Source organism: Xyrauchen texanus, chromosome 47 (genome assembly GCF_025860055.1).
Source record: "Xyrauchen texanus isolate HMW12.3.18 chromosome 47, RBS_HiC_50CHRs, whole genome shotgun sequence".
Lineage (NCBI taxonomy): Eukaryota > Metazoa > Chordata > Actinopteri > Cypriniformes > Catostomidae > Xyrauchen > Xyrauchen texanus.
Window position 1 is genome coordinate 13,089,607 of NC_068322.1, and position 16,305 is coordinate 13,105,911.

At 37.6% G+C, this 16,305-nt stretch overlaps 1 protein-coding gene across 1 annotated transcript; it reads left to right on the top strand.

Annotated features, from left to right (window-relative positions):
* The first annotated feature begins 127 nt into the window (after nt 1-127).
* LOC127639199 (coatomer subunit gamma-2-like) lies at nt 128-15,190 on the top strand. The gene is made up of 23 exons (XM_052121102.1): nt 128-243; nt 1,011-1,063; nt 1,147-1,227; nt 1,309-1,380; nt 2,886-2,965; nt 3,131-3,206; nt 3,434-3,526; nt 3,970-4,056; nt 4,144-4,301; nt 4,391-4,524; nt 4,749-4,816; nt 5,131-5,319; nt 5,576-5,671; nt 5,934-6,177; nt 7,237-7,312; nt 9,719-9,822; nt 10,563-10,688; nt 10,918-10,986; nt 11,182-11,493; nt 12,198-12,295; nt 12,385-12,523; nt 12,635-12,733; nt 14,155-15,190. Exons 1-23 carry the CDS (start codon nt 207-209, stop codon nt 14,283-14,285), a joined length of 2,622 nt encoding a protein of 873 aa, XP_051977062.1. The 5' UTR covers nt 128-206; the 3' UTR covers nt 14,286-15,190.
* Nucleotides 15,191-16,305: the final 1,115 nt, after the last annotated feature.

Here is a 16,305-nt window from a genome sequence, read left to right on the forward strand (position 1 = left end):
TATATATATATATATATATAAACCGAAGCAGAATTTTTGTACAGAGAAAGCCTTCAGGGCTTTTAAATGTAGACTTTTATTTTGAAGTGTGGTCAAGGTGGGCGCCATCTTCAAACCTGCCAGGTCACAACACACGTCATACTGGTTGACATGGAGAAGGAAGCGTGAACGACCCTGTCATTTACTGCTCTCCAACATTCCGCAAAATGATCAAGAAATTCGACAAGAAGGACGAGGAGTCGGGTAAAATCATTAAACATCATTAAAACCTCACTGGCACGTTATAAAATCTATATGCTGTACATAGCTTATTTCCGTGGCTGAAAGTATCTAGTTGTTGCCCTATCCACGGAAGAGCGTCTGTAGGCCACTGCCTAACATCTGCAAATTAAATAAACACTTATTTAACACTATATTGTATATATATATATATATATATATATATATATATATATATATATATATATATATATATATATATATATATATATTGTATCATACTTAATTGTGTCTTTGAGTAGAAGATTAACCAGTAGCAGATGTTTGATTTTGGAGTAACTGATTTAGGAGTTAATGTACTGTACAAGGTTAATGTGCTAACAGTTACATTTATTCATACGGACAATATGGTTACGTTTAAATATAAGAGAAAGAAGATTAATCAACAAAAACATTTGTTTGTTTTCTCCATAGCCTTGTTTTTATATATTCGACGGGAATTTCTGATTTAAGGTAGACACAATTATATACATGAAGTGAACGTATTCTCTCTTCGGATTTTTTTTTCACTCTTGTAACAACAGACAATAAGATACGTTTTTTCAAAGTATGTGACTAATATTTTAGTTTGAAATGTTGACTGCAGGACTGCGAGTCACACACAGATGCCGCTCTTTCCCATTTCCCCAAATTTGACCGATAAGAAATGCCATTATTTGCACGATATAACTTGAGTTTTTCTGACTGTAGACTTGATTCAGTGTCTGATGCTCTGTTGTTATGATATTTAGGAAGTGGCTCGAACCCCTTTCAGCATCTGGAGAAGAGTGCTGTTCTACAGGAGGTGAGTTATAGGCATCTTAAAAGTAGATTGTCCATAAATGTGTCTGTGTACACTGTAGATTTGAACGAGTATTTGTTTCAAAGGCTCGGATCTTCAATGAGACTCCCATCAATCCAAGAAGATGTCTGCACATCCTGACGAAGATCATCTACCTGCTCAACCAGGTCAGTGGTCACACCTGGCAGCTTTTAATGTGTCAGTTTTCAGCTGCTCTCATATGGAGACTTACACTTTCCTTATTACAGGGGGAACACTTTGGAACCACAGAGGCCACTGAAGCTTTCTTTGCCATGACAAGACTGTTCCAATCTAATGATGTAAGAAACTTTATTTACAGCTCTATTAACTGATTAATACTTAAGTGATTTAATTGATCATAATTTAATGTTAATAGTGTGTGTGTTTGTGCAGAGAATGAATTTTAATATGAAGGTCATTGACAATAATTATTTCCAAGGAGATATATAGACATACATACACACACTACTGGTCAAATGTTTGAAACACTTACTCATTCTTTATTATGATTTGTTTTTCTTTCTCTTTTTTTCACATTTTAGAATAATAGTAAAGTCATCAAAACTATGGAATAACATAAACGGAACTATGGGAATTATGTTGTGACTAAACAAAATCCCATATTTTAGCATCTTCATAGTAGTCACCCTTTGCCTAGATTTTGCAGACATGTTGACATTTTCTCAACCAACTTCTTGAGGAATCATCCTGGGATACATTTTAAACAGTATTGAAGGAGATTCCATCAATGTTGGGCACATATTGGCTGATTGTCTTTATTATTTGGTCCAAGTCATCAATTTCAATCTTTTTTTTATTTTAGTTTTATAATCAAATAAATTCATATGGTGGCACAATTATATTTTTGTCTACAAAACTAATTTCAAACATTTAAGCATATGCCTTCAGATCAAAATATTTTTAAGATCATGAGAAACATTTCAGTCAAGTGTTTTAAATCGTTTGACCGGTAGTGTTTATATATATATATATATATTTACATTTATGCATTTGGCAGACGCTTTTATCCAAAGCGACTTACAGTGCACTTATTACAGGGACAACAGCATTTGGCAGCATTTGTTGCATAATATTGATTACCACAAAAATAAATTGACTTGTCCCTCCTTTTCTTTAAAAAAGCAAAATCTGGTTTACAAAATACAAACTTTTTCAAAAGCATTGCCACAAGACATAAACAATATGCGTGTAAACATGATTTTAGTGTGATAAAATCACTAACCTTTCCTGTGTAAATTTATAACCAATTTTACAACTTTGTTGCCATGATGATGTAATGTCTTCAAAACATAAAACCCTAAAACGATTGTAAAAATGACAGTATAATCAACTTTACAGCTCAAATAATACATGAGTTTTAACAGAAGAAATAATGTAAGTGCTTTTATAAAATTATATGCTTCACAATTCTGCAATTAAACCCTCCAAAAATTGACCCTTTCACTTCCATTGTATGTACCTTCATTTATTTGTAAGTACCCAGATTTTAAGATTTATTTTATTTTTTTAAAGAAAAGGAGGGATGAGTTCAATAAAATATGGATGGTAATCAACATTGACTTTGAACTCTGTATTTGAAAATATGTTCATCATACAAGCGGTGTATTCAACCAATTTTTTTGTGTGAATTTCATTTGTAATGTATTTTTGAAATACCGGTAATTAATATATATATATATATATATCTTTTTTAATCATGCCACGTCATTGACTTGGCAGGTTGTGGAGGGTATGAGATTTATTTTTGAATGACAGTTTCATTCTTTCTTCCAACATTTTACAGCAAACCCTGAGGAGGATGTGTTACCTGACCATAAAGGAGATGGCCAACATCTCAGAGGATGTGATCATTGTCACAAGCAGGTGATAAGCTATATTAGTACTATAATAAACTTTTTACTGAAACATACAAATTATAAAGCATATTCGCTCATGCTGCTGACATGACCACTCGTATCAGATATATGTATATACAATAAATATATATATATAAAAATGCTGATAAATGTTGTTTTGTTTTTGTGTCAGCTTGACTAAGGACATGACTGGTAAAGAGGATGTGTACAGAGGCCCAGCAATCAGAGCTCTCTGCAGGATCACTGATGTGAGTCATAACTGCGTGATCTGCATTTTTCTGTGCACAGGAGAATTTTTATTTGTAATTGATTAGCTACAAACTGTATGTAAACCGTTCAACCACACTAGGGTAATGGCATGTCTCTGATTATGTCTGCTGCAGCCTTTCTGTGTCATTGATTTATTTCCAAATTCCTTGGTAATGGTCCCATTATAGAAGTATGGTAACTGTGACCGGTTCCATTTCTCCATCAGACCACCATGCTGCAGGCTATTGAAAGATACATGAAACAGGCCATCGTGGACAAAGTGCCCAGTGTCTCCAGCTCTGCATTGGTATCCTCACTGGTATGATAAATTACTGATTGTTTAAAGGAAGAGTTCACCATAAAATGAAAATTCTCTTCAATTACTCACCCTCCTGCCATCCCAGATGTGTTTGACTTTCTTTCCTCAGAATATTTTCACTCTGTAGGTCCATACAATGAAAGTGAATGTTGACCAAAACTTTGAAGCTCTAAAAAGCACCCTAAGGCAGCATTAAAGAGAATGAAAGTTCTGGTCACCATTCACTTTCATTGTATGGACCTACAGAGTTGAGGTATTCTTCGGAAAATGTTATTTTGTGTTCTGCAGAAAAAAGAATGTCACACATCTTGGATGGCATGAGGGTGAGTAAATGATGAGAGAATTTTCATTTTTGGGAGACATTTTTTTTTAAGGTCATGAATTTATTTTAAGCATGATGGTTTCTGGATAATGTCGCCCTGTGTTTGTTCTCTTTTCTTCAGCACATGGTGAAGATGAGCTTTGATGTGGTGAAACGCTGGGTCAATGAAGCTCAAGAGGCAGCTTCAAGTGATAACATCATGGTGCAGGTTTGTGAGACACCCACTGCCTTTTATTCTGTCTGTGTCTATTGCTCTCCATCTTTCATTGTTGAATCCTTTTCTCTCACTCCACAGTACCATGCTCTGGGTCTTCTATACCATCTGAGGAAGAATGACCGCCTGGCTGTGACCAAGATGCTTAATAAATTCACCAAGTCTGGTCTTAAGTCTCCGTTTGCATACTGCATGATGATTCGCATTGCAAGTAAACTGTTGGAAGAAACAGATGGAGGGTACGTGTCGTGGACTTTGGGCTCTTCTATTCATGCTGATGCATGATTTAAATTAAGTAAACTTAAGTCTTTGTATTGTGGTTTAACAGGCATGAGAGCCCACTGTTTGACTTCATTGAGAGCTGTTTAAGGAATAAACATGAGATGGTGGTTTATGAAGCCGCCTCCGCCATCGTTCACATGCCCAGCTGTACCGCCCGCGAGTTGGCTCCTGCTGTGTCTGGTTAGTCTCTTACATTTTTTGCCCTTGTCTCTACTCTCGATTTCTGAAACCTCCACACGCATCTAAATCTTGAGTGTTGCTTTAGCTCAACTGGTTTGATTCCCAGGGAGCACAACCATGTTAATGAAATGGATGGATTGAATGCACTGCAAGCTGCTTTGGATAAAACATCTACCATATAAACTAGATGTTAAAATTTGTTTTGTCTTTCTCTCTCTCTGTAGTTCTCCAGCTATTTTGCAGCTCTTCCAAGGCAGCCCTGCGATATGCAGCTGTACGGACTCTCAATAAGGTCAGATTTACCTGGCAGTTTTGTCTTTTGTGTAGGATTTAATTTTTGGTTTCTCATTCGGTAGAGCATGGCAGTTTGATTCCCAGGGAACACACATACTGATAAAATGTATACCTTGAAGTCACTTTGCAAAAAAGCATCTATGAAATACATAAACACAAATGCAACTAGTTGTAGTTTCTCTACCTATTATGTTTTTGCTTTTTTGGCTCTTTGTTATTATAAACAATAGCCAATAGTTGGTTAAAAAAATATATATATATTTTTCGTTATTAACATACTAAAAAGGCATGCCTTTTCCTCTGTGCTCACAGGTGGCGATGAAGCATCCGTCAGCTGTGACCGCATGTAACCTAGATTTGGAGAACCTGATCACCGACTCAAACCGCAGCATTGCCACCCTGGCCATCACCACCCTGCTGAAGACCGGCAGCGAGAGCAGCGTGGACCGCCTCATGAAGCAGATATCCTCCTTTGTGTCTGAGATCTCTGATGAGTTTAAGGTGACTGAACCTGACAGAAATCTTGGTTGGATCAGAGAACAAACATCTGTTCTTATAAATTCTGTACTAGAGAGTGTTTGTTTTTGATCTCAGTTGCTGCTTCACTAAATGGTTATAAAGCATTTAAAGGGATAGTTCACGAAATGAAAATTCTTTATGACTTCCTGTCATTCTGTATTATTTCAGGAACATTGTCAGAAGTGGATATATGCATTTTACTTCTCTTTCCTTGTGCTAAACAATGTTTATGTTTCAGGTTGTGGTGGTCCAGGCCATCAGCGCCTTGTGCCAAAAGTATCCTAGGAAGCACAGTGTGATGATGAACTTCCTTTCCAGCATGCTGAGAGATGATGTAAGTTCATTTAAGGATATCATTTCCTCTATTGTTACACTGTAATCTGTTTCGGTCATGATACGTTTAATGCACAAAGCCACGTGACCAGCATTGTGCTTTGAGTTTCTCTGAAACTCCTCAGACCTCTTAAATCATGGCTTAATTTTGTTAAATATTAGTGCCAGAATTCATGGACGTAGATCAGCATGATCAGTATTTTTATAAACATTATTAATAAGTAAGAAATAAGATTTTTCACTCTTATTTTATTCTTCTTTAGGGTGGTTTTGAGTACAAGCGAGCCATCGTGGACTGTATCATCAGCATCATAGAGGAGAACCCAGAGAGTAAGGAGACTGGCCTGGCCCACTTGTGTGAATTTATCGAGGACTGTGAGCACAACGTCCTGGCCACTAAGATCCTCCACCTTTTGGGGAAGGAGGGGCCGCGTACCCCCATGCCCTCCAAATACATCCGCTTCATCTTCAATCGAGTGGTGCTGGAGAGTGAGGCAGTGCGGGCTGGTGAGTATTTAGGGGTGGGTAAAAATATAGTTTTTTTGGTGTATCGTTATCTTCATTTGATTGATATCGATACTTAAATCACAAGATCGATCTTTCACTCAAAGTGCAACCCTTCACTACAGTGAGAGGAAATTACTCGCATATGTAACCAAATTTTGCGATATACAACTAAAGTGACTAAAGTTTCACTCACCAGTAATCGTTTAGTTTAGTGGTAAAGTGATCAGCAGCGAGATCCTTTCACAGCATGTTGAGAGTAAAAGTTATTCCGTGTGCAACCCATTTGTCATCAAATACAGTTTCTTTTAAAACACTTTCTGTTCTTTACTGTCATCGGTTGATCAAAAACTACAATAAAAAATAAAAAAATCGAATCATGCATCGCACAGATGAGATAAAGTCATTAGAATCCTCTCTAGTTAACATGCACTCATTTAAAGGTTCTGTTTACAGAAATGCAGTTTTTTGTTAAAGAGACAGTACCGGTTTTAGCACGTGTTCAACAAATCAATGTAAATACTTTAAAATTTAACAAAAATATTATATGAAATATAGCATCTTATTGATTGTATACATTTATTTGTTCATTTTTAAAAAGCCAAAATGTGACAAAAATAATGACAATTAATAATATATCATTAGTAACATTAATATTTTCCTATTGTACACAATTTAAAGGTCCCCTGTATCATTAACAGCATTAGCTGGGAGATAATTTATTTGATATATAAAAGCAAAAGGGACATTATAACTGAAATAAACCCATATGAATCAATATTGAATCAAATTGAAATTGCAATCACATTGAATCAAAAGTTTGTGAATCTGAATCAAGAATGAGTAATCTTGCATGACCAGTATCCTGGGTTCTACCCTTGTGTTTCACCTCAAGATTACTTTTTCTTTTTTTAAATCTATCAGTGCTACATGTGCATCGCATATTAAATGCAGTATGACTGCAAGTATTATTCAGTTTAATCTGGGGTGATAAAATAAATTGGTTCCATAGACTCACTAACTTCTGATGTGACACTCCTCTCACGTTTTCTTTCTTCAAAGCCGCTGTCAGTGCACTGGCCAAGTTTGGGGCTCAGAACGACGACCTGCTTCCCAGCGTACTGGTCCTTATGCAGAGGTATGCCTCCGCTGATAGAAAGTGTGTTTTGAAGGGAATAGTGGTGGTGGGCGATATACTGTTATTGTTTGAGTAACTTTACATTCGCGATTAATGCAAAACGGTAGGGAATGGGCGTTCCAATCACCACAAGATGGAGGAAGAGGAAGAAATGATCTCATCTCACCCTCATGTTGTCCCAGATGTGTAGGACATTCTCTCTTCAGCTGAACACAAAGATTTTTAGAAGAATATCTAGGGATGTCCCGATCCGATACCTAGATCGGTATCGCATCGATACTGACGTTTTTAGACGGATCGGGTATCGGTCCGACGAGCCCGACCCAAATCCGATACTCTGTGTTAGTCATGTTCGTTATTGTCAAGCTTAAAAAATGACATAAAAGAACTGTTAAAACACCATTAAAGCGGTTCATATGACTAGTGCATTTTATTCAAAGCCACTTGAAGCCACACGATAGCTCTGTGAATTGCAATAGGCTGTGTTTAATAAGTAAACATATATGTTCTTGCACGCGCAGCTTCAGCGCGGTAGTGAATGGTGCTTTTACACACACTCGCGGCTATTTATAGCCTTCACCCGTGCACAATATTTGTGCGCTACAAACTAACATCTCAGATGTAGATGCTCAGCAGTTCGGTTCACTTATAATATGGACTTAGAAAGGCACTGGAGGTGCATTTAACCAGAATTTAATTGAGAAGCTTAATTAAACTGTGAATAAAAAGGGTGAGGGTTTAAAAGTTAAAGCTGTCACGGGAGACTCACGGAGAGGCAGAGATATGAACTCAGTAGCAGGGTTTATTGAGCAGAGGATTGAAACAGTGATGTAAATATTGTGAGTAAATTCAGTTAAGCAGAGTGGCAAACAGCAGGTAAGTAATATCCAGACAGTGTATAGATATGATGAAAGAGATAACTCAAAACAATTTTATGATACATGCAGGCAATAATGAAGACACATGATTGACATAGTATTTCTGGGACTCCTGAAATGTGTGAGTGTGTGTGTGTGTGTGTGTGTGTGTGTGTGAGAGAGAGAGAGAGAGAGAGAGAGAGCGAGAGAGTGAGTGTGAGTGTGAGTGTGTGTGTGTGTGTGCGTGCGTGCGTGCGTGCGAAAGCGGGGTATTTATTTATGCAGTCATTGATTAGCCACTAATGATATGCAGGTGCGTGTAATCAGAACTCAGGGAGTGCCAGTATCCAGTATGCTAGTTAATAATAAAATGTTTCTTAAGCTATACATTTATATTGAAATAATGTGTAGTTAACAGTTTGTTTTTCTTTACATAGCCTATTAAAGAGTACACCCAATTATTTCCACACAATACTGTAAAGATATTATAAACTGATTATGTAAAAAAACAACACTGTATCGGGATCGGCATCGGCCAATACTGAGATTTCCGATATCGGAATCGGATCGGAAATGGAAAAAGTGGTATCGGGACATCCCTAAGAATATCTGAGCTCAGTAGGTCCATACAATGCAAGTGATTGGTGGCCAGACCTTTGTAGCTCAAAACATCACATAAATGAAACAAGTAATTTATAAGACTCCAGTGGTTAAAGCCATATCTTCAGAAAATATAATGGGTGTGTGTGAGAAACTGATCAAAATATTAGTCATTTTTTTACTCTAAATCTTCACTTTTACATATGAAAATCAGTGGCTGTTTAGTTTTACTACTTTCATATCTGAATGAGAGAATTTTCATTTTTGGGTGCGCAATCCCTTTAAAAAAAAGGTACATCCTCTATAGTTTGGAACTTTAATCTCAAATCATTTTTATTTGATTTGCACCCACCTTAGTTACTCTTGGCTAACCACATCAAACTTTCCAACCAGCAATTTGTGCTAGCACCAGCAAACATGGACAAATCATACAAATAGATTGAATTATATTTGTTTTGTCAAATTTTGTCTCACTGTTAAGAACTAATATATTATTATGATTAATCAATAGTAATTTGTTACTTTAATAAATTTCTTAACTGGCATTGATTTGCATAAACCATAAAGCTTTTATTATGGCTGAAATCTGAAGGAACTGATATTTCTGATTGACAACAGTCTTTTAATGCAGTAAAATGCTCTTCTCTCCCTTTCTGTCCACAAATAAAACCTGGTGTCGTGTCACTCAGTGCACCAGATAGATAGAATTTGTGTTTATCAGGCACAGAACCACTCTGAAACCACTGAAAACACATGTAATACAATGACCCCCTTTACTGTACATGTATTTAGGAAAGTGCAGCACATTCAGACTACTTATTTAATTTAAATCACAGCCCTCATGGTTTTCACTGGGTCATTTTGTTATTTTGATAAAGCGCTCAGCCCAAATATTGCCATGGGGAATGTCTTAAAGATACAGATTTACTTAAGTGTGCGTCTCTGACAGGTGCATGATGGATAGCGATGATGAGGTGAGAGACAGAGCCACATTCTACGTGAAGGTCCTACAGCAGAAACAGAAGGCCCTGAATGCTGCTTATATCTTCAATGGTGAGGGTTTGTGTTATAGAGGTTGTCTTGAAATTCAAGAGTATTTTTTGGTGGATGTTGAAGGATTCAGGTTAGTGTTTCTTTTTTTATAACATGTGATTTGATTTATAGTACTGTGCAAAAGTTTTAGGCACGTGTGAGAAATGTTGTATAGTGAGGATGTCTTCAAAAATAATGACATAAATCGTTTTAATTTATCAATTGATGTCATACAAAGTCCAGTAAACATAAAAAAGCTAAATCAATATTCATTGTGACAACCTTTGCCTTTAAAACGGCACCAATTCTAATAGGTACACCTGGACACAGGTTTTCTTGGTTGTTGACAGATAGGATGTTCCAAGCTTGGAGAGTTCACCACAGTTCTTCTATCTATTTAGGCTCTCTCAACTGCTTCTGTCTCTTCATGTATTCTCAGACTGACACAATATACAGTGGGGGGATTTGTGGGGCCATGACATCTGTTGCAGGGCTCCCTGTTCTTCTACTCTAATCTTTTCTATTCGCAAAAGTAATGTCTGGGAGTCTAACATTTATATTTCCTATTGACACACTAAAGCTGAAGATATAAATAACCATCTTAAGACAAATGCTTTTGTGAAAGTACTGTATCGTTTTGCACAGTACTGTATTGAAGTGGATGAATACATTCTATTGCATACATTTATGGTAATTTAAGATTGGTGTGCACATTAAAGGTGTCTTGGTTGAACAATGGTTGTTGAACGGATTGTTCACAGGTCTGTCTGTGTCCGTTCCTGGACTGGAGAAGTCCCTCCACCAGTACACCCTGGAGCCCTCGGAGAAACCGTTTGACATGAAGACTGTTCCTCTGGCAACTGCACCCATCACAGAACAGAGAAATGGTTAGATGTCCACATTGTTTAACTAAAACATTACTCAACATAATCCACATCAACGCAAGATATTTTCACAATCACGTATGCTTTCGAAATGTTCTTTTTTACGTTCCGCCTTTGTTTGGCCTCAGATTAGATGTTAATCTTCCTATGTCGTTAACATTTTTGGCATAAAAACAGAATTACTCAACTGCTCAGACTGCACAAGTTCACTGACAGTTTTCTTCTTTGCCAGAAATCGCACAGGTGGCAACAAGCAAACTTCCTGAAAAGCTTGCACCTTCACGCCAAGACATTTACCAAGGTAAAACAATCGGAGTGATCAGTCAAACAATGTGTGTGGGCACCGTTATACCACTGGTGTGTAGCGGACACCAAGCAAATGTTGTCACACATCAACTGGTACGGTCACCTCAATCAATGTGCCATGTGTTTGATCCATCATAAACCTAATTGATTTTCCCCCTTCTCTCTTTTTCGTTTGTCTTTTCTTTCTCAGAGCAACTTGCAGCCATCCCAGAATTCCAGGACCTGGGTCCCCTTTTCAAGTCATCCGAGCCGGTTCAGCTGACAGAAGCAGAGACAGAGTATGTGGTGCGGTGCATCAAACACACTTTCTCTAATCACATGATCTTCCAGTTCGACTGCACCAACACGCTGAACGACCAGCTGCTGCAGAGGGTTCTGGTTCAGATGGAGCCATCAGAAGCCTACGAGGTGCTGCATTACATACCTGCAACCAGCCTCCCCTACAGCCAGCCCGGCTCTTGCTACAGCCTGGTTCGGTTACCTGAGGATGACCCCACAGCAGGTCAGAGAGTGCAGCACAAATCACACCTGTTTTGTTTGTTTGGGGGTTTATTATGGAATGTTCTGGATTAAAATATAAGTGAAGCTCTATCAGAAACACACGCAAATCACATGAACAGGGTTAGGGTTGTGACATGCTGTTGATTAACACCAAAAATAATTTTGACTTGCAAGGATGTCCCAGGCCCTGTGACAAGGGAGGGCCCCATTAAGGTCCTCCATGGTACAGCTTATTGCACACACTGAGTTTAGACAGCACTGAGAATAGATGTGGTTTTTAGACATCTAAAGCAAAATGACCAGTTTTTAACTAAAATGGCAGATTGCATTTTGCCCGGCTTAATTTAAATGGACCTCCCATAAATACACCCACAGATGGCGCAAGCACTCCCACCCACACCCATTTGCACGTTGCCCTGGCATGAAAATTGTAAAAGACGTAGAGCATAGGGCTGCACCTAACACTGGTACAAAAATGTAAGTCTGTGGAGCAAACATTGTATTTTTGCCCTATAGACTTCTATTGTAAACATTTTGGGACGAGTGTAAATGGGTTTCCAGTGTTAATTGACAGCATGCCGCAGGTGCTGTCAATAGAGCTTAACTTTTTTTTAACCCTGAACATTCCTTGCATGTTTAAAACTGCTAGAAATATGGGTGTAATGTTTTCAAGTTTTCCTTAATTAATTTGCACCTTTGTCTCAGTCTCTTGCACGTTCAGCTGTACGATGAAATATCTAGTCCGGGACTGTGATCCAAACACAGGAGAGCCTGATGATGATGGATATGATGATGAATACGTGGTACGTGAATTTGAAAGGCACTGCTAGAAAACTAATACAGGAAAATGTATGTGTGGTCAATCCTCACTCAATCTCTCATTTCCACCCAGCTGGAAGATTTAGAGGTGACAGTAGCTGACCATATACAGAAGGTGTTAAAGCCAAACTTTGGTGCAGCGTGGGAGGAGATCGGAGACGAGTTTGAGAAGGAAGAAACATTTGCGCTGGCCACAGTCCGAACTTTAGATGGTAAGTAATGTTTATATACTCATGACAGTGGTTTTGCGTTAGGTGGTGCAGTTGGTGCATTAATAGAATGTGAAATCGTCATCTCTTGAAATCTTCCGTTTGTCTTTACAGAGGCAGTAAATAACATCATCAGCTTCTTAGGCATGCAGCCCTGTGAACGCTCAGACAAAGTTCCTGAAAACAAAAACTCTCACATTCTGTTCCTAGCTGGTATGTACTGTTTATGCAATTTGGTGAGGATGACTTTGATTTTGTTATGGGCATTGTCTCACATGAAGTTGAAAGTAGTGGTCGACCGATATGGGATTTTGCCATTACCAATAACTAAGTTGGGAAGACAAGCTGATAACCGATTAATCGGCCGATAGTTTTTAAAATTGATACTGAATGAAAAAACATTTAAAGTAGGGATGGACCGATACCACTTTTTCTCTTCGATCCGATTCTGACACCGGAAATCTCAGTATTGGCCAATCCCGATCAGATGCCAGTGTTATTTTTTTGCATAATCAGTTTAGAATATCTTTACATTATTTTGTTAAACTAATTGGGTGTGCTCTTTAATATATAAAGAAACATGCACCTCCAGTGCCATTCTAAATGCATATTATAAGTGAGCCGAACTATTGAGTATCTACATCTGAGATGTTGTTCATGAGTAGCCCTCAAATATTGCACATTGTAACAGTAAACGCATTGTAAACAGAGCAGCGCCATTCACACACTGCACGTGCATTTTATATATTTACTTATTAAACACAGCCTTTGTGATTCACAGAGCTATCACACATCTTCAAGTGGGTGATCACTTCACTTCTGGTGAGGGGTCTTTAATGTGAATTGCAATGTCTTTTTTTTAACGCTTCTATAAGATTCGGTGATATTTTTGTTTGTATTTTGCACTGTTACACTCGTTTAAATTCTCCAAGAAACTCGTCACACACCGATCACTTGATGATTATCTAATTAAAATCAGATGCGTTTCTGATTTGTTACATGTTTCTCTTGACTGCATGAAGATATTTTTCTCAAATCTCTCACCTTTAAATATACAACTTAGTTGGCTAAAGCATGAATGTGAATGGATCTAAACTAATGCAAATAGATGGTAATACATTTTATTTAAACCGTTGGGTAGGACTTGCGTGTTTTTGTCACATTGTTCTAACCACTTGAGGTTAGCTTTAATAGCGTCCTCTCAGCCTTGTCTGCAAACATACCGCTGTTCTCTATTAATGCAGCATCTATTCAAGAAATTAATAACTTTATAATGATATGACAACATGTACTGTATACATACCTTTTAGTTGTTGGTGTTTTAATTCGGCATTCAGCATGCAGTCTCATGTGTTAACATCCACCATGAGGCCTCAGTGCTAGTTTTTATTTCGCCTCTAGAGGCCGCTCTCATACTGTATAATTCCAGCACCAGACACAATTATCGGTGTGGATTTTTGCTGATAACCGATAGTTCCAGAAATCGTTATCAGTACCGATTAATCGGCAAAACAGGTATATCAGTCAACCTCTAGTTGAAAGTGTTCAAGAAATTACACACTTCACATGCAGTTGTCTTAAATATGTATTTTCTCTTACTGCAGAAATTAATGATTTCATGTGTCATTCTGAAGGTGTTTTTAGGGGATGTCATGATGTGTTGGTGAGGTCGCGGTTGGCCTTGGCCGATGGTGTCACGATGCAGGTTACTGTTAGAAGCACAGAGGAAAGCGTGGTTGACGTCATCCTGGCATCCGTGGGTTAAATGTTCAATTTTATTCCAAGACCTGGTCACATGCCAATCCAGGTCAATGTCCTTTAGTAGCTCTGTCCTCTGATATGCAGACTATCTGTAATAACTTCTTCCAAAACGTCTTTGCAGCACAACAAAATTTGAGAAACTAAGCTGAAAGTAATGCCTCTTATGACTCCTCAGAAATGACCAGTTTCTATATTTGACCAATTACTTGTTTTGTATCTGAGAGATTTCTTAAATATTGTGCCACTTTGGATCACGTGGATGAGATCTTACAATAATAATGTTGTCATGGGAAACAAATGTTAAGCTCATTATATACAGTTTCATTGATAAATAAATCAGTGCAAAAACATGTAGAACTTTTGTCTTGCTGCTTTTCTGCACAAAACATGACATTTCATATAAAGCTCTATTTAAGGCATTCATGCACAAAACACATTGTTATTTTATGTCATAGCATTGTACATTGACAAGCTATATATGATGAGTCATGTGTTATGTCTGTTTACATTTAAGCAAAAAAAAATGATTACAGTGGCCCCTGCAGCGCACAACGAAATTATGCAGAAATTAGCCATAACAAAAAATTAAGCTGCTACACAACTGCAAGACATGTTTGCTAGAAATGTATTTAATACCTTTGGACAGTGCTTTAAGTGGAAAGAAATCTGTGCCGGTACTGCCCATTTTCATGAGAAAATACACCATACTGGCACCTTTATAAGAGCAATGCAGTACGCAAGAGTATCTGTTGCTACTGTGATATAATCCTTGGTATATTGTATCAGTGCATACCAGCCCACTTCGAGCACTGCCTTCAGAAATGGTGAAGTAATAAGAGTTGAGGCATTCATCACAACACTGTGTTGTGCCTTAATTTTGTTGTCTTGTGGCTTTTTTTTTTCCTTTTGTGTTTTAAATTTTTATTTGCTTTGCTTATATTGTTGTGCACTACTGGGCCATCTTCTGATACTTTGTGGCTTGTAAATAAATAGACTTGAATATATGACATTTAGGGTCTCTCACTGAGCTTTCATCTGCAGGATCTATATACTAAGTTGCATAATACTGACCAACGGTGTTGAGGCGACTGCAACGAGGCGTCATGTTGCCAAGGATTCAAAGCTTTCAGTCTGGAAGTGAAGCCCGCTTATGCAACCTAATGGAGGAGATGGCAAACTGCTCTTTGGTTTTCTACCACACGAGTCGACTAAACGTTGGTTGCAGTCATGCCTTTGATTCCAAAAAGCTTGGCCTCGTTTAATCTTTGCCTCTGCGTACTCAATCGAAATTCTCTTTTTATTCAGTTTAGTTGAATTTGTGTAAGCTGATTTTTTCTGTGACCACAGTCACTCAATTTCAATTCAATTTTTCAATTTAAAAGTACTTCATTGGCATGATTGTGTTTACATACAATACTGCCAACAGATAATGACAAGACAAATAATAATGATAACTAACACTCACTCCACGTCAAAACAGGTAACCATGAGCTCCCTCTTGTGGTCAATAAGTGTATTAGCATTAAGAAAATTGACCATAGAAACGTTTTAAACAGATTATTAAAGCCTAGTGTCAAAATCACGGTTTACATCTATAATGTAAAATGATCTAATTACTTAAATAAATGCTACAAATTTAAATGGTGACTAATGGCAGCTTTTTACTCGTAACCAAGGTAGTAACAGACAAGCGTTAGAATAAAACAATTTGCCAGCTCCCCCTTCTGGACATTAAGAGGTATTGCGTATAGAATGATACAGATATTGGCGGCATAAGCCTTTGAGGGAAAGGTCTGCTTAAACGAAAAGTTTACTCAAAACACAAATACAACTAAAAGTACAACAGGTGAATTTTTAAACAGCTTTGGAAAAAATGGTGTCAAGTTCCAAAGGAAAAAAACTATATCTTTGCATGAGGAACAGACCAAAAAGTAGTTTTTCTTTGGCTATGTTTGATGCAAATAATAATCTGACTGAAAGCACAATCCGAATGAAAAATCTTCATATAAACCCTTTAGTCGACC